At 43.1% G+C, this 25,642-nt stretch overlaps 5 protein-coding genes across 7 annotated transcripts in view; 4 read left to right on the forward strand and 1 right to left on the reverse strand.

The window, feature by feature from the left end:
• Window positions 1–1,972: 1,972 nt before the first annotated feature.
• LOC137878578 (nuclear body protein SP140-like protein) lies at window positions 1,973–9,914 on the forward strand. Of its 3 annotated transcripts, none has more exons than XM_068718927.1 (16): window positions 1,973–2,552; window positions 3,564–3,738; window positions 4,373–4,570; window positions 4,742–4,861; window positions 5,014–5,147; window positions 5,276–5,320; window positions 5,451–5,490; window positions 5,668–5,787; window positions 5,928–6,050; window positions 6,131–6,270; window positions 7,095–7,163; window positions 7,303–7,430; window positions 7,696–7,813; window positions 8,104–8,178; window positions 8,860–9,003; window positions 9,169–9,914. In XM_068718927.1, exons 1-16 carry the CDS (start codon window positions 2,409–2,411, stop codon window positions 9,253–9,255), a joined length of 1,860 nt encoding a protein of 619 aa, XP_068575028.1. In that variant the 5' UTR covers window positions 1,973–2,408; the 3' UTR covers window positions 9,256–9,914. The 3 variants fall into 3 exon arrangements, with proteins under 3 accessions (XP_068575028.1, XP_068575030.1, XP_068575029.1); XM_068718929.1 differs by having other exon boundaries at window positions 4,403–4,570; XM_068718928.1 differs by having other exon boundaries at window positions 3,567–3,738.
• Window positions 9,915–10,234: 320 nt separating this feature from the next.
• Window positions 10,235–13,942, forward strand: si:ch1073-357b18.4 (uncharacterized protein LOC797129 homolog). Its single transcript, XM_068718220.1, has 4 exons — window positions 10,235–10,675; window positions 10,825–10,893; window positions 12,006–12,298; window positions 12,806–13,942. The coding sequence occupies exons 1-4, from the start codon at window positions 10,474–10,476 to the stop codon at window positions 13,664–13,666; spliced, it is 1,425 nt and encodes a 474-aa protein (XP_068574321.1). The 5' UTR covers window positions 10,235–10,473; the 3' UTR covers window positions 13,667–13,942.
• Window positions 13,943–14,024: 82 nt separating this feature from the next.
• LOC137878104 (GTPase IMAP family member 7-like) lies at window positions 14,025–19,024 on the forward strand. The gene is made up of 2 exons (XM_068718221.1): window positions 14,025–14,618; window positions 17,905–19,024. The coding sequence occupies exons 1-2, from the start codon at window positions 14,540–14,542 to the stop codon at window positions 18,897–18,899; spliced, it is 1,074 nt and encodes a 357-aa protein (XP_068574322.1). The 5' UTR covers window positions 14,025–14,539; the 3' UTR covers window positions 18,900–19,024.
• Window positions 19,025–19,627: 603 nt separating this feature from the next.
• Window positions 19,628–23,233, reverse strand: ccdc97 (coiled-coil domain containing 97). Its single transcript, XM_068718222.1, has 7 exons — window positions 22,162–23,233; window positions 21,889–22,065; window positions 21,577–21,736; window positions 21,325–21,413; window positions 21,029–21,215; window positions 20,811–20,934; window positions 19,628–20,285 (listed from the first exon to the last, which is right to left on the reverse strand). Exons 1-7 carry the CDS (start codon window positions 22,312–22,314, stop codon window positions 20,138–20,140), a joined length of 1,038 nt encoding a protein of 345 aa, XP_068574323.1. The 5' UTR covers window positions 22,315–23,233; the 3' UTR covers window positions 19,628–20,137.
• A 472-nt stretch (window positions 23,234–23,705) lies between these two features.
• Window positions 23,706–25,642, forward strand: part of mrtfab (myocardin related transcription factor Ab) — a 35,605-nt gene continuing 33,668 nt past the window's right edge. Inside the window, exons 1-2 of the mRNA XM_068718217.1 lie at window positions 23,706–23,909; window positions 24,919–24,963. The gene's annotated coding sequence lies outside the window, so the exon portion shown is untranslated. The remainder of the gene's footprint in view (window positions 23,910–24,918; window positions 24,964–25,642) is intronic.

Genomic DNA, 25,642 nt, shown 5'->3' on the forward strand with positions numbered 1-25,642 from the left:
TTTCTACGGCCGGTGTGAGTACTACTGCTCATCGGAGCACCCGGTGTGCGGTCGTCCGCATGAGCTGGAGGTCTCCCTGGCTGCCATGCTGCCTGACCTCACCCTAGCTCCCCGCAGGTCCTGGAGGTCACCGTGGAGACGCTCCTACAGCCGCATCAAGCTAGCACAGTGGGTACACTAACATTTGATGGTCGTGGGCAAGAATATTGGCCACACCTCCGTCTTAATATCTTGTTATGAATGTTATAAATTGTAATGTTTCTACTTTGTTGCTGTTGGATTTGACAGTTGAGACGACTATATGTTCAATCGTGAGTTTTCACTGCCTCCTGGTGGTCCAAAGGAAGAAGTGCAACACAACATTCAAATTGTGGTTTACACACCGTCAGCGTAAATTAATATAGACGTCAGCAATATTACTCATTATGCACATAATCATTACAAACAGTAAGAGGCCAGTAGTGTGTTACACACTCCTGTGCAATGGAATGCTGATGGAGTCCATATGCACATTATAATAACAATGTGAACACATTTGTTCCTGGAGCTCATGTGACTATGTTTGCAGGCCCTCGAATCACAACAAAGTAATAGTGACATAAAAACTTTACTGCGCCAGATTTACATTATGGGTCAAACAAATCTGTCCGAGGTGCTCACACTGATTTCATGGAATTGATTTGTCAACCGTCATACTGTTATTGTGTTCACTCTGGTCTCACAAAGGTTAAATAAATTCCATAAAGTGGAAGTTTGGATAGTTAGCATGGGCGGCATTAGCCACCATGGCTAAGAAGATTTTGAAAAGGCAAAAAGTCCTGTTTAACAGTAAAAAACAAAATAGACAAAAAATAAATAAAAACCATCCTTACGTTTCAACTTAAAATGTGTTTCCCATCAGTATCCATTGTCTTCCTCTAACCTGCCCGCTGTTCTCAGGTGGGAGAAGGACCCGGCCTACTGTGACACAGTGAAACAGAAGCCTCCTTACAACCACGGCACCAGACTGGTGGATCTCATAGACATGGCTGTGCTGGACTTCCTCATGAGTCAGTCTCTCCGTTTTCAACTTGACCCGGTAGTTAGTCGGTTTGCAACATAAGCGGGCTCACAGGCAGCGTACTAACTGCTTTGTCCTCTTTTAATTAAGAGAGGGGTAAATGTGGGGTAAAAAAAGGGTAAATAAATTAGTCACCAAGAATATTATTGGCCAGATAATTATTGCCCAGATAGCCAAAATAGCCTGAATTAAGGTAAATGTCTTTCATTCAAAGGCAACATGGACAGACATCACTATGAGACATTTGAGAAATTTGGCAACGAGACTTTTCTGCTGCACCTGGATAACGGACGGGCGTGAGTATGAACACCCGCTACTGACTCACCTCAGCTCAGGCTGTTGATGATGTTATAGTGGAAACACCTGTATAGTATAACGCATATCTGACATTTACAACGACTTAGAAGGATACGATCAACAGCCTGACTGAGGCGGGGGGGACGACAAAAAACAATAAATGAGTGTGTCATACTGAAGTCTACGTTTTGTCACATATCAGATCATTTCATTTTGCAGGTTTTTGTATTTTACAAGAGGGATACGACAACACAGAGAAAAGTTTTACAAAACAAACATGTTTTTTTTCTCCTGTCCCCTATCATCTGGGGGCCCTCAGCATGTAGTAGGGGCCCTACTGATAAAGAATGCACAAGGTGAAAGTGAGCGAGATTAAAGCTTAACAACTGGATGACTTAGTGTGACTCCCTCCTGTTCTCACGAGCACCATCTTCATTTGCTTGTTTGTAAATAAAAAAAGACCACAACATGTGAATAAACGAGGATCCAGGAAGGATTCAGTCAATATTGACTCTGCAGTGGATGACGCCACCTGCTGCCACTGACCGGAACTGCGACTTACCAACAGAAGAAATAATGACTTTCACTTTCTAAACGTCACCTACGGAGGGGCGGATTCGCGGAACAGGCCAGTCGGCCAAGGGCAGAAAACCATTTGACGAAAGGAGGAACCGAGAAAAAAAACATCCGCGTAAATCTAGGAGAGAGGCTCCGAATCGGACATGGAAGGACTTCCGCTCATTTTTTAAATCTGATACTTGCACAGAAGTTGTTGGTGCTCATTTTTTAGTTTCGCTGTATCCAAATCCGGTGGAGCAGGACATTTTACGCAAAGGGACTCGCTGCACGGTGACAGCGCAGAGGAGCTTCTCCTAAGCACTTTATTTAGTGCCACAGTTTGGCTGTAACATCTAGAAAACATCTGGAGCGGCTGTGGTCTCCCTGGGCCTGGTGTGTGTGTGTGTGTGTGTGTGTGTGTGTGTGTGTGTGTGTGTCTGTGTGTGTGTGTGTGTGTGTTTGCAGAGGAGTAGGGTGGCTGCGCTGACCACCGATGGAACCGATGGACTGGCTGGAGAACGAGGAACTCCTGCGGTTTTTCCACCGTAAAAAAACCGAAATGTCCTGCATGGAGAACCCGCACACGTTTCTCAGCCAGCTCAGGGATCACGACCTGGTCCCAGAGGAGCGATACAAGGTGAGGCGCTGAAGTGGAGACGTTACTACGCATTAGTTGTGATCCTCCGCGAGCACTCTCAACGTGTCCCTGTTTGGATGAAGCGCGCGCCAGCGTGAGGGCGGGAAGGAACTGCATACCCAGCGATATACGGGGATTTAATAACGCGGTAGTAGGAAGACTGGGAATGAAAAGTTACCCTGGAGGCTTTTTTATTTATTACACCACCGCCCTCACAAATCACTTTACAAACAAGACTATTGAACAGTATTTAACTTTGGTAAAGAGCTGTTGGCTTACACCTATAGTTGTTACAGTCTGTAAATCACGTCAGTTCTTTACCTAACCCCACACTGTTCAAACATACATGACATGTTCTTATATTCATATCACTACAGTGACAAAATAAATCCATTTCATAACCATGTTTAACTACTTCAATAGAAATACTGATTGCCCGGTTCAGGGAAAAGGTTACAGTGATTAAATGAATCTTGGATATTTATTTTGGGTAAACTAATTGTTATATTACTGGTTTAAAAAAAATCTTAAGAGTAATCGATAAGTGTATGTCTCTCGCCTGTGATAACCAAACAAGGAGACTAACAATAGGAAAATACACGTCTGGCCTCCCAAGGCTCAAATGCAAATGCTGTCTGAAGTGAATGATTCATATCTTCATATCTCAGTGTTACCCTAAGTTGTCACCGTCCTGTTCACACCTGGCATTGAATTGCATCTTGGGTGGTCTTCTCCCAATGGACAGCTCAAAGTACAGGTGTAACGGCACACAAGATGCATTGAGAGACGATCGCTCAGACCACATTTCGGAGGTGGTCCGGGCCGCATCTACTGTATCTGAGCATCTGTACCAAACGAAGATGTTTTCTTAGGTCAGTAGAATATGATGTGTTTGCCCGGACGTCTTTGCAGTGCGACAATATTTCATTCAAAATGGTATTTAAGTGTATACGTTAGGCGACTGTCGAACTGTTAAACCCTCGTTTTCTCCATGCTTTTGTGTGTTCGCAGAAGGTGAGTCGTATGAAGAGTAAAGACAACATAAGGAAGGGTCTCTATGATATTCTGGACTGGTTGGAGAGTGAACAACCAAAGAGCATCAGAGAGTTCTGGAGCTGCGTCTTCGAGGAGACCATCCTGAACCAGTATCCCACCCTGCGACTGCTGCGCAACAGCCTCATGGACGGTCAGTCTTTTTATGGTCACAGGGGTGTTAATCATTGGGATTCTGCTCACTATGTTCTGCGTCTGTCCACGGCTAGTCTTGCATACTGCTACAGCAAACAGCATTATATGTTGGGTCCCCAGTTATGGCTGCATGCTCAAGGACTTCTCGTGATTGCAGTGACACTAAGTCGGTAAGAAATTATGGTAAAAATAGTTGGTTAAGAATTGGATGATTGTTATAATAGTTAGCTAAACGTGGATACATGGTTGAAATATTTGGATTCGCCCCACTCAAAGTAGGGCTAGTATGAAGGCAAACCTGACCTTATGACCTAAACATTGACAACATTGGCTGAGGGGGCACAAAGCTGAAAAGGTTAAAGGTTGGGAAGCACTGGATTAGAAAATAAGGCTGTGTTCAAAATCGCATACTAACGTAATACCTACTCAATCAGTATACTGCACACTGCACTAATAAATGAATGCTTAAGTATCCATTACCAGCAGACTGTTCACACTGAAGTACACTCAAGCAATACATTTTCTCTGCATCACATGACTGTATCTTGATCTCTCATCATTCTTCCACCGGAATTTGTCCACGATGTGAACTTGATGCGTACTATATCCACGGGCATCAATTGAAATTTCAGGGTCTTTCCATTTTGACAAACAACTACCAGAGAGGGCGGAAACGGAAGAGGAAGACGAGGAGGAAGAGGAGAAGCAAGAGAACTCAGTGAAAAAGAAGAGAAAGCTGAGAAGTAGGAGCGTGTGCGTCGATGAGGAGGAGCCGGCCGGTCCATCAGCTCAGTTGACTCCCAGGAAAAGGTCCAAGAAGATATGCTTCTGTAAGTCACCCCCCCACTTGTTTCTTACTTTTGTAAACATGACCGTGTGTTGAAAGTTTCACTACTGAAAAAGTGCATCATTACTCTGTAAATGATGTTTCTCTTCATGTCTCGGTGAAAAGAAGTTTCTCACTTGGAACAAAGAAGTCAAAGTATTTCCCTGTTTTGCAGCCTCTCCCCTGAAGAAGGGAGAGGAGAACAACATCTGGAGCTGGCCCATCTATAAGCTGCAGCTGCCTGTGACCTGTGGACACCAGGAGGGGACACTGAACAGAGACAGACTGGCTAAAGGTATGAAAGACTCAATGACTGAAGTATCTGATTATGAATGAATAAATACTATAATCATTGTCTTCTCTAAAATGGAGAAAAAAAGTGAATTAAGACGAGGCAGATGATAAATGGTTGACATTAACACTCCCCCCATCCTCTGAACGTTTCAGGGGAGAAGTGCATTGTGGTCAGGAAACAGTGGTTCACTCCCAATGAATTTGAGAGGTTAGCGGGGAGGAAGCGTTGCAAGAACTGGAAGTTGAGCATTCGATGTATGAACACCACCCTGGGACAACTTATAAAGGTTTGTTGATAAGTGAATTTACATATACACGTCGACAGTGACTTGCATTTCTTCAACATGCGCCATGTTACGTGCTTTTGTTGTGAAAATCTGTTTATTTTCTGTTTTTTCTTTTTGCTTCACTGCAGGAAGGTCACTTGACAGCAGCAAAGTACAAAGGAGGGTGTAAAAAGGTAAGAAGAGAAACAGGTGAAAATACATAAATAGATACATTACGACTTTGTAGTGCGTCTTCTTGTTATTACTGTAGTGATCCTAATCTGAGCCATGTCCTTCTTCTTCTCTTCTTCTTCTTCCTGCCAGGCCAAGAAATCACTGTTCCCATCTGATCATTCAACCACAGGTTTGTTGCATTAGTGCAAAACTGTGATTTTATCTCTTTAATGCAATTAGCTTTAATCTATGAAATTTAGAGTTTCAACATGATACATTTGAGAAAAAACAGGCAGAGTGAGCGTCGTCACTGCTGATGTATGAGAAAAAGCAACAGCCTCCTCCCTTTTTTTTGTGTCTGACGAAGATGAAGAGGAGGACCGTGTCCTGGACGAGGAGGACCGTGTCCTGGACGAGGTGGACCGTGTCCTGGACGAGGAGGACAAGGTTTCGTCAAGCAGCAAAGAAAGTTCTGCAGTTGTCACAGGTGCTCGTCTCTACAAAGTGATGTTCAGGGTTGTAACACATGTTTGCTTTTAATAGAAATGACCTTCGATGTGCATGCCATCCCAGTGTCACCATAGCAATGGTGATGTTAATCGCACTTCCCTTGTGTGTCCATAACAGACGAGGAAGAAGAGGAACGGACTGAGCAGCAGCCAAAAGCCAGCCATGACAGTGGCAGGAAGGTGTTCAGAGTCACATGTGGAGCTGTAGCGGGGACCTTACACCAGAAACGATTCGCATCAGGTCGCTATACCTCACTGTGCACGAAAAGCTAAACATGCGTCATGAAATGTGTACTAACCAGCTTACACTTTGACCACCAGGGACTTGTGGGAAGAGTATTCGTACTGAGACGAGCTGGATGACCCCGGTGGAGTTCCTGAAGGTGGCGCCACTTCAGACGAATGCCTCTTGGAGGAAAGACATCAAGTGTCAAGGGAAACCGCTCAGTGTCCTCATAGAGGTAGACGCCATGCGTTAAACTGTGCATGTTTGTGTGACGCAACCAGACAGAGTGAAAGTTGTAATCCTAAAGATTTCAGTCCTGGTTGATGTTTTGACAGCCGTGGTTCCAGTGGTAACAGCCGGTGCAGTTTAATACTACAGCAAACACTCTTTGAGCAGCTGCTGAACAACTGGTGAATCTGTTTAAGGTGCAGCCAAACAGACTCGCGTTGTACTGATAAAGATCATGAATCCAGTGCAGGGATGGCGGACTCCGCCACTAACGATTAAAAAACAACCACATAGAGAGATGATTACAGAATGTAATTGCATCAAATGTCTGTTGTAGAAACAAGGCAGACCATAAATAATATCACAAACTGAGTATGATTTCAGGAAATCCTTAAAGATTTTAACTTTAATGTGACTTTTGTCATTCAGTCAGTTGCACACACTCTAAAGATCAAGTTCACACGTTCACCAGACGAACCTTACTGTAAGCCAACGTCACCTTCAAAAGCTTTCGATGTGCAGAAAGAATGTCAGTCCTAGAAGTAAAGAGACAAAGTTGAAAGACAGAATACAAAGATCTCATAACGGTCTCCCCCATCTTGGACTTAAATCAGCCTAAACTGGTTGACAGAGCGGGTTATAAAAAGTGAGGTTATTTAATTTACAGAGCAGAGAAATGCTCGCGTCTGATTTAGAAACATGGCATTAACGATGCAGCTACGTGTCAGACATGGTACCGTAGCCAGGGAGCTACAGATTGAGCCTTAGGATCTGTCAAGCCGAAAAGACTGTGAAACACAGAGGAAGACACTGTTGATCTTTCTATTTCAGGAAAACATCTTGGTGATCCACTCTCTGCTGTGTCATTGCAGACTGTGCAAACCAGAAGACGAAGACCTGGTAAGTTTGTTGATCAGTCAGTTTCAGACGCGCAGCGCCTCCTCATTCTTTTTCTCTCAGATGTATCTGAATTACTGTACTGTATATACTGTATATGTAATTATGTAATCGGAAGTTGTTGTCATGCATGTCTTGGCAGGACAATGAGAAAAACGATGACGAGTGCTGCATCTGTAAAGAGGGGGAAGAGTTGGTGGTGTGTGATCACTGCCCTCGCTCCTTCCACCAGAAATGTCACCTGCCTCATGTAGAAGACGTCATTTTACGGTGAGCTTTGATCAAACTAGGAGACAAGGAAGAAGCCTCTTTCAGTGTAGTTTAAATTAAATTTCTTATTAAATGACAAACCAAGTTAATAAATTCCCACTTAAGTACGCATGTTGCATGTTACGTCCTGTGTCAGTGGGGTTAATTTGGTTACAGTGAAACAAAAATAAAGAGGGGTCAATATGATAATAACATATAACATATGATTATTTAATTTGTGTGTGTGTGTGTGTGTGTGTGTGTGTGTGTGTGTGTGTGTGAGCAGAGACGATAGCCTGTGGCTGTGTACGTTCTGCATATTCAGAAACAGTCGAGGGTATTTGTACTCTGAGGAGCTGGAAAGAGAAGCAACCATGTCGTGCCAAATATCCCAACGCATGCTGGTGAGTAACCTGTGTGACTCTGTCTTCATAGCATAATGAAACACAATAAACAAATAATGAAACTCAATAAACAAAGCTGAACAAAGGTAAACAATGTTTGTTTATCTTTGTCCAGCTTTGTCGTCCCTGTTTTAAGCCGTACCTCTATTTCTGTGCATGTACATTGAGCGCAAACAAAATATATACCAGAGTCAGATTCTGTGTGTGTGTAAACACTGACTCCCACTAAAGCTGAACCTGTCCGTCTGTCACACCGCCGTCACTCATCCCTCTTTCCCTTACATCAACAGCAATGCCAGTATCTCCTTCTGTGTCTGTGCAGTGCTGATGAGGAACAAACATTTGCTATGAACCCATGCCTCTATGTAAGTCTTTTTCTCTGCCGTTCCCATGCACTGGTTGGCTGCCTTGCTATTTGTGACAAATAGTGCCAATTAATTAAATGTACAGCTGTCGAAGTGCTCTTAACTATTAACAGGTTAGAAGGGGGCGCCGTAGCTCCGTCTCCTCTAGAGATTTGAGATTTCGCCTATTTTTCCGCTTGATGTTCACAGTAAAACTGTTCTTTTGACAGTATATATTGTTGTCATATCAGCAACATTGCTACAGTTTTGATTTATATACCTGTAGGACATGTCACAGACATGCCACCCTTATTTTTAACTTCCTGTTTCAAAATAAAAAAAACCTAGTGTCTTTCTGTGGACAGAATCCCTTAATTTGCTAACACAAGGCTTTTATTCTGAAACATTTGCAGGGCAGTGTTGTGGAAAATGCGGTGACTTGTAAGGCTCTATGAATAGAGTACCAGCTTTTAAATGTGGATTGTTATAATTATTTACACTTTGTAATCCGTTTCTGTCTAAAATAGATATAAATGATATTTATGATGACGTGAAATGAAACACTCTGGCCATTATGAAAGGCAGGCAGCGTCACCCTGTGTCTTCAGGTCTTTATATGCTAATCTGGAACTGATGTAAAGAAATGACAAAGGTGTTACACAGCGTTGAGTACCTCATTCATTTGCTGCTTGGCCCCCTCAGTTGACTGACTACTCTGCCGTGATCAAGACTCCGATGTGGCTGGGTCATATAGCAGACAAACTCCAGAAGAAACTCTACCGGACCGTTGGGGAGTTTGTGACCGACGTCCAGCTCATTTTCTCCAACTGTGCTTCATACAACCAGGTAAGAAACAAGTGTCAGTAAAAACCCTTCAGATGACATGCAGGGTCAGGCGTCTTCATCATTTTCACATGTGGTGCTAATCAGCAGCTTAATTTACAAAGTTAAGATGAATTTGAACTCTTCCTTGACCATTATAGTGACATGGTCTGTTATGTTCTCTTGCAGGACAATGCTGAATTCCTCGCCAGGGGCAACAGACTGAAGGAGTTATTTGACAGAGAATTTAAGAGCGTGCTCAACATCAGTGAATAGGCTGGTGACGGATCAACAGTGTTCTGTTGTCAAACTCAGTAGCGGCTGGGGAGAGGTTAAGAATATGTAAATATGCCTGTGGTATATATCTTTTTAAACATAACCCTCCTATGTGGTTGAAATATCCCAAAATAAATGATTCCTAATCAAGAGAATGCAAGGGACTTTTACTTGAATTATGACAACACATTTCAATGAATTAATTAATTCTACTACAATGCATTACAAAAAGAGATTCTTCCCACTATTTATTTTAGTTACTCATAAAATAACCAAATGTTTAACATTTCAACACCTTCCATATGATCATGCAGCCCAAAGTGCTTTACAGAGCAAGATTAAAACAGCACAGATAAAATATTCATTGTTAAAAGTTAGAAGTATTTTCCTGTATGTTGCTCTCAACATTCTTTTTAGTATTTTTATTGCCATGTTTTTTTCATTTATTTTTGTATTATGATGTTACACCACGTATGAGGAAGGTTTCAAACTGAATGTATTGTAAAAGTCAGTATTTTACTTTGTGTTTGTCTGAAGTATTTTGCATCATGCAACATTGTCACTGTCAATTCATTTACACTTTCTCTTCCTGTCTCGATCTCTGATCTGTGGCTTGTGGATGTTTCTAAAATAAAATAGTAGCTTGTGCACATCTTCAATGACATGTCTTGTTTCCTTAAACCTTCCTCTTAAAGGTTGAATGTATTTTTCAGAAGTAACTACTGTGAAGATGAAACCTAAACTTTGAATTCGTATTAGAAATACATAATTGCTGTTAAACTGACAGAGTGGCTCCTCTTGTTTAAGTCATGAAATGATGGAGGTTAAATCCTGATAATAATCTAATTTTAAAGCTTTTACTGTTTACTGCATTTGCCATAGACTGTGTATGGTATTTGCTGCCAGCTGACGTCACAGTCACAGTTGCCAGCAGCAAATCTGTGCGGAGAGCTGCGCAGCCGCCCTGCGCATCCGTCGGCCGAGGTGGACAGCGCAGCCATTTCTCTGCCCCTTCCTGAAAAACACACGGGGATGTGGCGTCTGTCCGTCACGCACCTAACTCACCCGGCGCGCGCGTGGGGTAGTCATGACGTTAGCAGCGCACACCGGGGCTGAACACCTTCACCGACCGAGACCCGCGAGCTGCAAACTTTCTCCCAATTCAACGCCTGCGCAGACAAAACGGCCTCTCTGCTGCTCCCTGTTCCCGTGTCGGCCATGGAGGGGAACCTGCAAGGAGGCTGCAGCGACGTCGCGACAATGCACGTGAAGACCGAAGCGGTCGACGAGAAGACATCTGCGCTGGTTTTGGGCAGCCGAGAGTCGCCTGCGCCCTGCGGAGATACCGCATGCAGAGGAGGAGGAGGGGATCCGACTGCAGAGCAGTTGGCTGACACCACAACTACTCCCGTGCTGCTGTGTGAGTGCACACATCAGCTGGTTTATCGTTAAAGAATTGTACTTTATTTTGGAGGTTCATTTCTATCTAATATCGAGATCAGCATGCGCCATCTTTAAAAACAATCTTTGAACACGATATGTGCCACTTATGTGTGTCCCCACCATCAGATCCCGTGAGTACAGACCGCTTCTTCACCACAACAGAGGATGGAAAAACGTACCTGAAGATAGCTCCAGGTGAGTGGATCACGCCTTTACTGTTGTGATTGTTGTCACAATACGGAGTCTATAGATTCTGAATTTCTCACGCATTACCTTTGTTGTGTTAACAAACCTATAGGTGGTGATAGACAAAAAAACAAAAAAACATAAACGTTTTACAGTAAAATGACAATATTACATTTGGCTAAAACTTATGGATTTTTTGTTTAATTTAATTAGTTCTCAAGCTCTTAAAGGATGGTTTTCAGATTCCCAAAACGTTCATAAATTGGAGCTTTGAATAGATTATATATACAAATTATACAAATTCTATATTTCCATTGTATTTCATGTTAACGCCTCTTAAAACTGGGGTTAAAGTCTTAAAAAACAATTCCACAACGAGAAATATCCATAACCAAATAACCAACAGCAAAGTTAAAAATCATCTTAAGCTGTTTTTTATTCATATTTTTTAATGCTCAATGAACAACTCCCAAAAACTGTCCTCTGACTCCAAATGTTGCCTACCCTGATTGGAGGAGAGGAGTATGTGACATCATGACCCACGTCAGACCAGAGAGAAGAGCAAAGGAAAAACAGAAAATCTGTTTAGAAACAATCAAAAGCTGTTCTAACTTTGGCAGACATCAATGTGTTAATATAGCTAATAGAAAGATGCTGGTTGAGAAGATGTAGATGTGTTCATAGGGCCTTTAAATATATTTCAGTAGACATGATTCATACACATTTTACCAGTATTTTTTGAGACAAATTTTCATGACCATACATTCTCTGAAACATCTGTGTATACGTGGGAAATAAAAGGTCGGAGTCTAGCGTCACCCGACGCAGACGACAACATAACGTCAAATGGCGTGACTGTTCCTCCCAAACATTCCAGTTTAGTTTAACCAACATGCTGTAGAGCTTAATGAACCACATCCTCTCTTATACAGGTGTGACGCTAATTTCCATGACTTTTCCAAAACCTTCTGGGTCTCCAGGCCTGGAATTTCTACTTTCAAAATCCATGACTTTTCCAGATTTTTCCTGATTGTACGAACCCTGACTATATCTTCTTCATACTCATTTACATATGAGGAATACAAAAACAAAATCAAAGTCGCCTGTGTCCTGTCCTCCAGCTTCAGCGATGCCACCCGCCCCCTCAGAGAAGACGCTCCCCTCCGGCTCCGATTTCTCCTCCAAAGCCGTGTTGTGTCTGATCGAGGCCGTCGGGCGCCGCTGGGGCCTCTACGAGACTCGGGAACGCTCGCAGCTCTTCCAGAGCGTCCAGGAGGAGATGGCCTCCAAGGGCCACTTGCTTCCTGTTGAGAAGATCCGCCGCAAGTGGAACAACCTCATCGTCACATACAAGAGGGTTAAAGACCGCAGCCGGGAGACTGGACACGCTAAAACGTCCTGGGAGTTCTTCGATGTGAGTGTTTCCTTCCAGAATGTTGTTTTTTGGAATGCTACGGTTGGATTAGCTTTGAAAATATCACTTTTTTAAAACCACCAGACACCTCTTATAGTTTCTGACCCAGAGACCAAGTTCCAACCCCAAAACAAGTTTACCCACGTTGTTATGTTACGAGTGTGCCAGGTATATTTCACCTGAAAGACAAATGTATTCGACTGTTTGCTAAACCACCATCCTACACGGCAGTAATTTAGCTTAGCAACCCAAATCAGGCGCATTAGGCCTGTCAAGCTCTGGTTTTCTCCACATGTTCATGCAGTGTACACAGTGCTGTAGTGAGAGCACGAGTCTGCATCAAAGGAGTTTGGAGGGTGGTGTATAAAAACATGTTAAAAAAGTGCTCCTAGGCTAGTGGAGCTCCAGGCGCGATCCTAGTGCTGAGAGATAATCTGATCTGGCTGCTGCAAATAACTTGTGTTGTTTGTTTCCTCTCTCCATCTCTTTGTGTCGGTCTCACTCTAGCTGATGGACGCAACACTCTGCGACACCGTTGGCACTCAGATCGTCCACAACAAGAGACACAAAGTTTCCGCGCTGCCCGCTCCTCTGGCAAAGATCGCCGCAAAACCGCAGTTCCCGCAGCCCACCACCATCATCCGCCCTAATGGGGACTTTGCTTCGACCGGTGGGGTGGACTCAGCGGGTCACGGGGCCACCGGCAGTCAAGTCATCAGCAGCGCTGCTGCCATTAGCTCAATGACCGCTGCGACCGTCAGCCCGACGAATGCTCCAGAGCTCAAGCCCCTGATCATCCTCAACAGCGACGTTGTTGCAACCAGTATTCACTCGGCCACCATTGTGCCGTCTCCATCTTTCATCTCCTCACCTTGCTTCACAGAGACAGGTTCTACTCCCCCTTCGCTTGGCCTGAAGAAAAACGCCGACCTCAACGCGTCGCGCTACGCAGGCCGCAAAGCTCCGTCGTTCTCGTCAGGCGCCATACCCTTTCGCCTCGGCAGGGCGCCGCTGAGCAACAGTCACAATATCCTCGGCCTCTCCTCCTCCCCCTCTTTCCCGCCTACTTCCTCCTCTCTCACCTCCTCCACTTCCACCTCGTTGTCTGCGACATCCCTGTCGGGAAGCGAAGGACAGAACCGGAAAGGGGACGCCACGTCGTCCCAGGAGGTCCTGAAGCGTCCGGAGGAGCAGGCCTACCTGGACCGGGTGGCTCGCCGCAGGGTGGAGGCCAGAGAGAAGAGGCGCGAGAGGAGGGAGGTGCGGATGGCCGAGTCCCTCGGCAGGATAGCCACGGCCCTGGAGCTGCTCTCCTCCAAGCAGGACACGGTCATTGCCCTCCTGCAGAGACTGGCTGAGCGGAAGTGACAAAGCAGGAGCTCTGTGCTCATGAGATCACGCTTATTAAAACTCCCTAATCCTCCGAACATGTAGTGACCCCCCCGCCTGAGTTCCATAATGCTACTGAAAAGGGTTTCACTCTCCTGATTATAGTGTAAATTCATTTTTATAAAAATCACACGCTGCTCTCTTTTCTACATTAAGCATAAAGTGAAATGGGTGCTTTTGTAACATGCTTTACATTGTAGCGCATTACAGTTTTCTTCACTAACATCAAATAAAAACAACCTTCTTGAACTTTCAGTTGATTTTGAAGTTTTGTCGTAGAGTGATAATGATAAATATAGGTTCACATTGCCTCAAGTGGCATCCTGATGGACATTGAAACAGTTTTTGGTCTCTGCAATAATTCCTCCTCTCCATACTGGCCAACAAGAGGTGTCTCCCTAATGCTAATCCAATGTGTGATAACTGATTGGGAGCTGATTTGGGATCTCCCAAAGGCTTTTCATGGACTTCTAGTCTTCAAAATCACAGACATATTCTGCCCACTAGATGGCATTGATTATCTATCAACAGGTTTTTGTTTATGTACTAATATCACTATAAATTAAAATTGTTTCCCTGTCGTTTGCATTGACCATGTGACCCTCAGAGTTCACCAACAAATGAACGATGCTGTTATGTGTAACTTAACAGTTTCCAGCCCGTTGAACCTGTAACAGCTGGTTAACGTTAGTGTCCTGCCCTCATTACATTTCCTCTTACTTTTACTTTCATTTCTACTCGGCAGCGGCAGGAGGAAACTGGACCGACCTGAACTAAAGAAACCAAGAACAGTTATTCTTCTTAGGCACAGTTTACCAGAACGCTTTCTGTGAAAGCTGACATTATACAGACATGATGACGTCGGTTGGCAGTTTGAGTGAGAGCAGCCCTAACATCAGGCCTGATGCAGAGCAGGAGGATCTGGAGCAACGTAAGTACAGAAATCTTTTAGTTATTCTTTCTGTTTGCCCATAAAGAGAAGGGCCAAATGATTTGAATTGAACTGAACTCCAATAGGATTTTATTTCAGTTTCATGGGACAAGCCTTCACTTTGTTTCTCGTCACAGGAGCTTTTAGTCACATGTCTGACTTTTCTAACAGCTCCCTGCATGTTGAGCAGCTGCAGGCAAGTCTGGATTAGACCGAGAGGTGGGCTAGCTGAGGGTTTTATTTCTGTCTTTCCAAGACTGAAGCAACTCCGAAGGCAAACTGAGTAAAAGACACGTCCTGTCACGTCTTGTCCTTAATTTCTTATCTCAATTACACTTAACAGCAAAAAAAAGTCTTATCATCTTATTTGCTCTTTGCTGGTATTATTTGCTCTGTGCTTTTATTTGTGTATGAAATAGCCAAGTAAATAATTGATACCATGAACACAAGTCACTTTGTGTGAACCCTTCTTTTCAAGTCACAGAGTGTTTGCATTAATAGCATTTTAATCCCCTAGATTTGTATGAAGGACATAGGAACCGACGCTCCCTTATTAGAATCATTGCATAAAAATTCCTTCCGCACAAAGATTATTGAAGATTTGAAATGTTTATGTGTCATTTATGAAACATTTCATTTTAATTATGCAGTGGCAGGCTGTGCATTTTATACCTGGGCCTTCAGTGCTGTCCTACTACAGTTGAACCACCTCCTAATAACCTCTTTATGACGCCACTATGGCGAGGTGATTTGTCATTAACTGTCCGTTAATTATATTTTCAAAATCAATGTAATTAACACAATGAGAAGAACAAGCTCACAAGAACCAGTCACATATTTTTTTGACAACATAGCAGGTTCAACAATATTCCAGCTGGAATGTGCAGAGGCCTGTTGAGCCTGTATTCCGCTGCACACTCAAGGGCACCATTCAAATGTTATTCACATCAGAGGGAACAATTTTAATATCATAAAAACAACACGAAAAAGAACACAGTAGTAACCCTACTGCAGCTGTAAAAACAAAAGCACTTCACTTTCCAAAGCTGCTGTTCACTATCTAAAGACGAAGTCCATCCTCCTGTCTTTGATTACAGAGAGTTCAATGACACGGTTATACAGAACATCGGTGCAGTTCCAGTAAGAAGTCCTTCTCAACGCCAGTGATGACAGTCGGGCCTCCCCGGATGTATTTCTTGAATACGTTTTAGTGCGTTTTAAGGGCAGTATAGATATTGTGATTGTCACCGGCAAACATGCCAAAACGCAAAAAAATGTAATGTCACGTAGAAACGTCTTCCATATCTTTAAACTTGAACTCTTAATACTACAAAGTTCTGCTAGCTATAGTTTCACAACAGTCACGCTAGGCCACTGACCAATCAAGCCGCACATTAATGCTGACGTACTTGTAGGCCATAGAAGCTCTGACATGTCAAAGAATACGCCCAACATGTCTACTAAAGATCTGATTGGTTGAAGACGATGACATTCAACAATACCCCCATTTACTTAAACTGCAAAGGGCTTCACTTGTAATTCTGAAGGCCTCCGGGCAGATTTTTATTTTTACTAGAGACAGCATAGAAAACTGATTGGCTAAGAGCTCTACTTAAAACAAGCTGTGCTGGAAGCAGAGTAACTGAGGAAGACATTAGTTGTACAATGAGATAATAAGCTGATGGAAAAAATATTTATAATACATCTAGTGTATTTATGAAAAATAATTAAATTATAAAATAGCTATAACTTTGTGATTCTGTCTAGGCCAGCAGAGAAGGCTTTGCCGGCCCTGACGGCCCACCACTGCATTTATGTAAACTTTATTTAAACAGGATCCCATTGAGATTTTGAATCTCTTTTAGAAGAGGGTCCTGGTCTAAAACATAGAAAACAGACTTTAAAAAAAAAGAAAAAAGAAAAGTACAAGTTAAAAACAAGAAACTTTTTATTTTATTTTAACAAATGTAAAGTTTGTCTCTGGTTGCATGTGCTGCAGTTTTGTGAAACAATTTTACATGGACACAATAAACAGTTGTACTTGCATAATGCAGTCTGTTGTAACACGCACCAGTCATAGCAGCTACAAATGCCTGATGAAGGAAAAACCTATGAGTCACTTAGCCTTGGCATGAATTTGTCAAACAGATATACAGCACAGCTTTTAAAGATGAGTGAACTTCCACTGTTTCAATGACTGGGTCAACCCTGCTGAGTAAAAACCATGGAAAACCCCCTCAGAGCCCGTTTACTACAGCATGAATATCTGTCTTTAGGAAGCAAACTTTACAGAATTACAGAATAAATTGACATTTACATTTGAACAATAGCAAGTTAATTTCCATAATTTTTCCGTTTTGTACAACGGGGAACATTATGTGCTTTATATAAATAAAAACAAAAAGGCAACATCCATACATAGAACAGGCTAGCCTGTGATTAAAAGATAGCACAAAGTACAACAAATAGTAATTAAACAAAGAGTAATATAATTATAAGACAGGGAATATAAAATATATTAGTTGCCTTTAGAGTTGATAAAGAAAACAAAATATTTCAGATATTTGTGTTATTTTTATTTTAAAATAAAGTTGGATGTAGTTAAAATAAGTACATTTTTTTGTTAAGTAAGGAGAGAAATAGTAATTTTATGGAAATAATCTGTGGGTGTAGGACCTTCGCTGCATTCCATCTTTGTAGCCTGTCACACCACATTTTAGCATTCTTTAAAACTAAAAGCAGTCGTTTTATTAACACGTAATGATGACTAATCTGACTGCGCTCCTAAATCTTCATGGTTTGATTTCTCAAACTTCACCACAAAAAAAATCGCCAATATATCTTTGCATTATGTTCATAATACTCAGTCCAGCACTGCATGCATGGGACATGCAAGTTAAAAACACCTCTGACACCCTCTGGTCCAGACATGCAGCGGCTGGACGGGTATTATTGAAAGGGTATTTCTTTTAATGAGGGTAATATTTGTGGGGATACAGTGGTTTGACCCTTAAAAATGAAAGTCGTTCAGTGCTGTACATTTCTGGTGCCCATGATTCACATCAAGATTGTTTGTAATATTCATATGACTATTGCCCGATATATAGAGTTTTCGGATTTTTCAAACGCCCCACTACGTTTCGGTGTTAGCCTCAAAGATCCAGCGTTGGTCGGGCTCAAATGTTCACCATAATACATGGAAATCCAAGCAAATATGAGAAATGAGAACAACCGCCTTTAACTGTGCGTTGTGTAGTAAAATGTCTTCTGTCTGTTGGATTCACAGAGCCCCTGAGAATCATGCTTCTTGGGAAGAGCGGGGTCGGCAAGAGCTCAAGTGGGAACACCATCCTCGGGCGACAGGCGTTTGTATCGGACATGAAGCTGAGGAGGGTCACTAAATACTGTGAGAAGGAGAGCGGGACGGTGAAGGACGTGTCTGTCGCTGCGACCAAGGGAGCTCAAGATGTGCCCGTCTCTGTGATTGACACACCGGGCCTTTTTGAGACGTACCGCAACAAGGAGGTGGTTGTGCGGGATATTCTGAAGTGCGTCAAACTCCAGGAACCAGGACCTCACGTCTTCGTGCTAGCAGTCCCTGTAGGCAGGATGACGCAGGAAGATCAGGATACCAACAAACTGATCGAAGCAATGTTTGGCCCGAGAGTTTGGGACTACACCATTGTGCTGTTCACGCATGGGGATCGCTTGGGTGGGAAAACGATAAACGACGTCATCACAGAGAGCGACGACGACCTCCGCAACTTCATACGCAAGTGCAGCGGCGGCTTCCACGTCTTCAACAACAAGACCCCGCAGGACCAGAACCAGGTGACGAGCTTCGTGGCAAAGATCCAGACCCTGGTGGCTCTGAATGGAGGGGGCCATTACCAAACGACCCTGTATCCCAAACCGGAGAGGAGGATCAGGGACAAACAGGAGAGCCTCCTGGCGGAGAGAAGCACTGAGATCAGTCGTAAGGAGGGACAGCTGCTGGAGAATTTCAAGGGGGAAGAGCTGGAGAAGAAGAAGAGGGAGCTGTGGAGGAAAGAGGAGGACAAATCAAGAGTGGACGCAGAGAATTACATCCGCATGTCCTCCTACATTCTGAAATTCATCGTCCTCCTGGGAGTAATAGGACTGGTCACTCTGGCTCTTCAGGTGCCACTGGTGAGCCTTCTGGTGGGAATTGTAATTGCCATTTTGATTTTCATAAAGCAGTCCATTTGTCGCCTGTCTATTTCAGGGGAAATACCAAAGCTTTCTAAGAAAATTCAATAGGCGTAGGTCTCAGACCTGCTCGGGGATTTGAACACCATAATACTGTCCACGTGAAATGAGACCGGAAATATGTCAAATTAATTTGTGGAGGGATGCTGCTTGTTCAATAAATTATATTCTCAAGATGTCCGTCCGCATGGGCTCTGTGTTAATAATTCTACTGACTAAAGTCAAGAAAGCTTTAACAGTATTAACTTTTTGATTCAGGTGATTCTGTTCTGTAACCTCGGTCTTATTTGTCAGCAGACGGTTGATGTCGGACCTTTATCTGCTCCAGTTACCTCGTCGCCAGATATCAAACATGAAACCGGAGACATTGGATCAACCAGCAATCATCCTCAACACAGCATTAATTGGTCTTAATTCTTATTGTCAGTTAACGGTTCATTATTTACGACCCTAGTCTGAACACCATCTCTCAACTATTTCACTACGCTGCAGGGTCAGGTCATGCAATCAGGTCAGAGATCAGCTGTGCAGTTCTCCTGAAATCTGGCTAGACAAGGCTTTTCTTACTTTCTTAAAAGTGAAAGCAAAAATGAGTCTCTCTGAGGGTTCCGGGCCAGTCGACGCTTGATAAATATGGACCCAGATGTAAACGTGGAACTCTTAAATTCTGAAAGCATGGCCTCGATCATTGTGACAGAAAATGATTGTACCGTGTACGAGCCATAGAATGAACGTCAATATGTACCAACATAATCAAAGAAGTACAATCCAGACGTGTAGTTTGTGAAACAGCATTTTATTATCTATGAAGCTGAAAAGTCAGAAATGAGGACTTTACTAATCGGAGACATGACTACATTTGTGACTTCAGAGCAAAAAAAAGAAGACCAACCAGCTTTTGGAGAAGCAGATCTCACACATTGACCTTAAAGATAAAAGAAGTACATTTATTTTCTTTTTTTTATGATAATGTATGTCAGCCAAAACTTGATCTCCTCTTGTAAGGTAATTAGTTCCTTGTTCTTTGTTTTAATGTTGCTTTTCATTATATTTATGCATGACGTAAACAAGGTGAATAGAAAACTGTCATATGGTAACTAAAGGACACAGATATAGAGCCCTTTAGTTAGAAGGGCTCTAAAGACTCCGAAACAATATTTATAACCAGCTGTGTTTGCATTGGTTCAATGTGTAAAATGAAGGGAAAAAAATACAATATATATCCTTACTTTGTACATTTGTATTTACAGATCAATCAAAGCAGTGAGTTGTTACTTCTACTACAGTCACTATTCCGTCATATTTTCTCCTTCATCATCATTTTCCATCTCCTCCTCCTCTTCTTCCTCGTCTTCGTCATCTTCATCAAAGTATTTATCCTCCGCATCTCTGCTGACTATGTCCAAGTTGTCGTAGTCTGGGTTCTCGTCCACCTCACTGTAATGGACACAAACACTTAGGATACACTCTTTCAATGCAACACAAAACGTATGGTGACATCCAGTAACTTTTTCTGTTGATAACTTTATCATTAATTCACTATTCGTGGTGTCCCTTTATTACTTTACTTGCAGGCTTGAGTGATCAGGACACCAGCATTTGCAATATGATTACATTTGAAAATTGCCATCAATAATAGAGAAATACTCACTGTTTAAGTAAAAATGTGATCTCAATGTTATAAACACCTGTCAGGCATTTAGAGTTGTATTTAAAAGCTCTTGAAACGTTTTGACTTAATAAAATCCTGTTTATTGTCACAACATAATCATAAATCCTGCTCACTCAGCAGTTATTTACATTGGTTTTCAAATATGTTTCTGTTTCATTAGAATAAATCCTAATTTGTTTCTTCTATTCAGTAGATATTTATATCTGTAATGACACACTGATCCATGTCTGTGGAACACAAATGCAGCCTTTACATCGTATGAATGCCCATTAAGTGGTGGTGTGGCTGACCTGTAGTTGAAATCCTTGTCTTTGCCATCTAGGAAGCGCTGGTGCATCTGACTGATGAACTCCTCCCTGAACAGGGCCTTCTCCTCTGGGGTGGGCTGCCATTGCTTCTGCTGGACCGTATAGCCTGCAGTAGAAATAGAGAGAGAGACGCATGATGACTGACGGAACCGCAACAGCACAGAAACTACATTTATTGTACAACTTCAAGCTTCTCTCACCATCGTCATCATCCTCCTCCTCCCGTGCTCCGTCCTCTCTCTCCTGCTCCTCCTGCAGGCGATTCTGGATGAGACGCTCCTGGTAGGAGCTGAGGAGGAGGTGGGCGAGCCCTCCTGTGCCTCCCGCTGGCGCCCCTGGTCCCCCCCGTGCATCGTCCTGCATGGCCTCCTGGGAGCGCTCCAGCACCTAAAACATATGTCATTCAGAAGTTACTTAAAAAAAACAAACAAACACAAACTAACTGCACATTATGAAATAGAGCTATGACAGCTCTGGCACGGCATCAGGCTCTCACCTCCTCATCGGTCAGGTACTGGCCAATATATTGTTCATACAACAGCGGCTCCCTTATCCTCATCTGTTCCTCACTGAAATACTCCCCCTCTAGAAAGGGAGGCGGGGCAGAGGAAGAGAGGGATGAGGCACAGTTGATAGGTAAAATGAGTCACCTGTCTTATTGAGAGAGAGTCTGGACAATTCTTGTACTAAAGAAGTCTTAACTGGCATGAATCAATATATTTGTTAGTTGACTAAATAAAGCCCCTACCCCTCTGCAGGGCCCTGAGGGCGGCGTAGCGCTGGTTTCGAACCCTTGTCCTGTTGGTGAACGCCGCAGCCCGTCTCTGTATCACATCGCTGTAGTGAAGAACCCGTGGATCTGAGAGGACGTGGGCAAACGCTGACAGGTTCTGGGGCTTGAGGCAGGGCTAGATATGGGGGGAGGAAGGTCAAAATACTTTGATCAGCTGCTGCCCGGATCATACACACCAGTGTGTGCGTAAATAAACACACGCACGCACACACACACACACACACACACACACACACACACACACACACTGAGCTGTGTTACACGTACATGGTACCTCTCCAGGAACACCAGCGGTCTGCTCCTGTACTGATGCAGCAGCTCCTCTCTGCGCTCCTTCAGGGTCAGTTCAGCATCTCCTTTCTGCTGGCTCTTCACTCGGCTTCCACTCATGGCTATGGCGTCCACCATGGCATTCACACAGATCGTCTCAGCCTGGCTCACGTACTGTGTGACAATCAGACACACAATCAGCAAATGTTTGCATTGTACACACAGCAGAGACAGCGGTTAAGTTGTGGCCGCTGATGCTGGTGGTCTCACCTGTGTGTCTGGTCGTGGCTGCTGGGCCTCCGTGGGGCGTTTAAAGTCACATATCTGGGGAAGTGTCACGGGTTCTTCCGGTAAATCACTCTCGTCTTCACTCTCACACGAACTCGGTTGTGTTTTAACTGGAGGATCGATTTCACCCCACATGATGAACTGTTAAGCAGTTTAGTCAGCTAGCGATGAATTAGCCAATGTTTAACGTATGTCCGTCGTCAGATTATCTTGATTTTAACTTTACTGTAATATTAACGTGAATGAATGTGTTGTCAGAACAACCGAAAAGGGATGGCAATGTCTCTCGATGTAGTGTGGACATTCCCAAGTGAAAAAAAAATAGTGAATTACAAGTTTATTACACACGTTCGTTTCACTTGTTTAGCGTTAGCTTTGTTTTTGCCGCCATGTTGGTCCGTCTTAAATATTGGCCTCCAGTTCTGCGACCGAAAGAATGGTTCCCCCTGGTCGCCGACGCGCCTGTGTTGTTGATTTTGTCGCCTTCTCGTGGTTGCTTTTTGACCATAGCAAGAAGTGGAAGAATATTAATATGAATAAAAAAAAAACCATTTATGTTTCTCGAATATTGATTCCAAATATGCGAGATGGCATGACTCCAAATAAGGTTCCAATATCGTATGACTTCTTCTTACATTTCTCAATTGTGCATAAATGAATTACCACGCAGGATATCTGGAGCCAGGTACTAAACTAGTACACCAAGTGTGGGCAGAGTCGGAGAAATGGGGGTTTATGTTTAGGGCCCTCACAGCTAATTTTTTGACCATACATAATTATACATTTGATAAAATGTAAAGATGATGCTCAGGGGGATTTCTCCCTTTAATGTGGTGAACCTTTCACCGCCTAAGCTTCTGGCTGTATATTTTCATCTTTAGGCTATTTTATTTTTCTATCTACGATTTGTATTATGTTTCTGCTTTATGTCTTGTGACGTCTGCTTTGGAAAGGTGCTGTATAAATACACGTAATTATCACTAACAACCTACGAAGTCAAGTAGTGTCAGTTAAAAGTGTACATAATGACAATTGTATTTATTTTATTTTATTTATATATCTTAAATCCCATGGGCTGCCTGGTGTATCAGTGCTGATGCATGTTAGCACCCAAACCATGCTATGTATTTGTATTTTAAGTAACAGAATAAACGTCGTAAGGGTGCATCCTCTTTTATCGGGACAGGTGAGTGTTAACATAAACTTTTCGCCGTTGATCCAAGAGAAGGTGCCACTCCCACCGAAATACAAAGGACTAACCCTCTATATCCGTGTGACCGCTTCAGTTTCATCACGAGATACGGACAGACAACCATGGACTGTATAGAAGAAGCAGACAACTAACATATGAGACAGTCTCTGTCTTTGTCGGTCGGTCTCGCGTCAACGGGGTCAATCTGTCGCGGCGCGTGGGGCTCTGCGCCCCCCGGAGGAAGTCTCTCGTGATGCTGCGTGACAACACCGGAGGTTAAGCGATGTTTCTTTCAAAACAATTGTGAGCATTATCTCAAAAGTTTCATTTCCTGTTGTGGTAGACAATAAGAGTTGTATTTTGAAAGTTTTTTAACAGGAAATTGTATTTTGTCCCACCCTGGTGGGCTTCACAAAGTTTATCGCACAAACTTGTCAGCCTCCACGGACTAGCCCAAAACTCTGCTATTCTTTTGGTTGTAATCCGTTTGAGGCAGGCAGTAACATGGGAGCCATGCAGGAACAAAGATAGTGCCACGGTACGTATTCACAACATTAGTGACTGCACTGCGTGCTGCGTAATGCAGCGCTGTCGCATGCTCGCTTTGCGTGTGGACCGCAGACTGTCAAGTCCTTGTTGACAGCTGCTGCTGCTGGGCCTCCTGTTTACGTTAGTTATTTAAAGAAAAGCATGCACAAACTAAGAATAAGACAAAGAAATACTCTGAGCATAGTGTCAGCCATTGTAACAACTCAAGTATGCATCTACTACAAGATCTAATTATACAGGGAGAACGTTTTATTTGGAAATGTTTTTTATTGACTTGTTATTTTGGGGGTCAAGTTCGAGCCTCCAACTCACCTGAGCTTCCTGTCTTTGTGAGTGTGAGAGGAAACTTCTTTTTCCTCCTCAAACCGAGGAAGTGGCACATTCTATTTCAGCCTGACACTTCCAGCCTGCAGGGCAGTAGAAGGACTGACTCACCACCTTCTCAGCCTGGAACTTGGTGTTAAAAAAAAGTTGGTTAAAAAGTTAGTTAAAGCTCGTTCCTCAAGCCTTAACTTCAGGTCCTGAAGTGCTGCTCTGTCATCTGACGGAGGTTCAACTTCCTGCTCGGCCCTCAGCTTTGCTGATCAGTTCCTTTTCCTCATGAGACTTCATCTCTGTCTCCGGTTGTTTGCTGAGTGCCGGCTTTCTCTTCCTGAATCTGATCAGTGAGCTTCAGTTTGTCGGCCCTCTTCTTCTGGAGCTTGTCAAATACTCCACCTGTTGCCAAAGAGACTTGTTTGTGTCTCTGTCCACAACATGTTCCTCATCACAGGCCGCTGCTCTGCCACTTTGGAGCGTTTCTACCGAGCCTCGTTTTCTTTCTTCTGCTCCCTGCCGGCTCCTGTTAGGGTCCAGGGCTGATGGATTCTTTCATGAAGTCACGTTACCGTCGCAGTACATTGCTTTAAACCTTTGAACGTGCTACATTAAATAATATGTGTATATTAAACAACAGTTTCTATGTCCAACTCATTCAATTCCTCTCACTTTGGTTTTAGACTAAGTGGATCCAGTGAGATGGTTTAACAGGAAATAAAAAACAGGTATGTACATCAGCATTCTTATCTCCTTTATTAATCTAACAAATGTGGCTGTTCCAACACTTATTATAAATTTGCCGAGCCTAAATTGAGATTTCCGCTTCACTCCACTCTGAGTAATGCACAGATCCAGTAAACATGTTTCTGTGAGTATCTCTGCTTTGCTGTAGAAGCTTTCATCTTTGAGTTGACTGAAGAGTTTGCACTCAATGCATTGTTTACATTCCAACACAAACACGCCGGGATATTCTGGAGCTACATTAAGCCAGTGAAGTGAGTCACAGTGCTGCTTTTGGTGGGACGAAAATAACAGCTGCACCGGTTTAATGATGCTGCCTCTCCAAGTGTTTTTGTTTTTTTGGACAATCAGCTACATTTTGAAGCAGCGTCGTAGGCAGACGATGTTTCCTCGAGGTAATGAGCTGAGACGAGCTCTCTCTCAGGTCAAATCCAAAATTGATCAAAATAAATTGTAACATGATCATGATTTTTTGCAGCCATTGTATTTATCAGCATTGCTCTAATTTAAGTGCAAAATCGTCTTTTTTTTACGGACAGTGTGGGTGTCAGAGTTGTGTGTGATGACTCATTCTCCGGTCAAGTTCAAGTCGTCATTCTAATCGACAGAATCCAGGTTTGTCAGCTAAAAATTGGAAGCCTTCCCTTTTGAGAATGAGAACTG

Source organism: Cebidichthys violaceus, unplaced genomic scaffold (assembly GCF_023349555.1).
Source record: "Cebidichthys violaceus isolate CVI_PGR_0920_01 unplaced genomic scaffold, fCebVio1.0.p SCAF_23, whole genome shotgun sequence".
NCBI lineage: Eukaryota > Metazoa > Chordata > Actinopteri > Perciformes > Stichaeidae > Cebidichthys > Cebidichthys violaceus.

Bases quoted from the DNA above. Each gene is read 5' to 3' on its own strand.
- LOC137878578 (XM_068718927.1), top strand. From the start codon at position 2,409: ATGGAACCGATGGACTGGCTGGAGAACGAGGAACTCCTGCGGTTTTTC. The intron at 3,739-4,372 runs GTCAGTCTTTTT...TTGAAATTTCAG, and splicing joins GCGCAACAGCCTCATGGACG to GGTCTTTCCATTTTGACAAA. The intron at 7,164-7,302 runs GTAAGTTTGTTG...ATGTCTTGGCAG, and splicing joins AACCAGAAGACGAAGACCTG to GACAATGAGAAAAACGATGA.
- si:ch1073-357b18.4 (XM_068718220.1), top strand. From the start codon at position 10,474: ATGGAGGGGAACCTGCAAGGAGGCTGCAGCGACGTCGCGACAATGCAC. The intron at 10,894-12,005 runs GTGAGTGGATCA...CCTGTCCTCCAG, and splicing joins GTACCTGAAGATAGCTCCAG to CTTCAGCGATGCCACCCGCC. The intron at 12,299-12,805 runs GTGAGTGTTTCC...GTCTCACTCTAG, and splicing joins CGTCCTGGGAGTTCTTCGAT to CTGATGGACGCAACACTCTG.
- LOC137878104 (XM_068718221.1), top strand. From the start codon at position 14,540: ATGATGACGTCGGTTGGCAGTTTGAGTGAGAGCAGCCCTAACATCAGG. The intron at 14,619-17,904 runs GTAAGTACAGAA...TTGGATTCACAG, and splicing joins GCAGGAGGATCTGGAGCAAC to AGCCCCTGAGAATCATGCTT.
- ccdc97 (XM_068718222.1), bottom strand. From the start codon at position 22,314: ATGTGGGGTGAAATCGATCCTCCAGTTAAAACACAACCGAGTTCGTGT. The intron at 21,414-21,576 runs GTAGGGGCTTTA...CTCCCTTTCTAG, and splicing joins CCTCAGGGCCCTGCAGAGGG to AGGGGGAGTATTTCAGTGAG. The intron at 21,216-21,324 runs GTGAGAGCCTGA...CATATGTTTTAG, and splicing joins AGTACCTGACCGATGAGGAG to GTGCTGGAGCGCTCCCAGGA.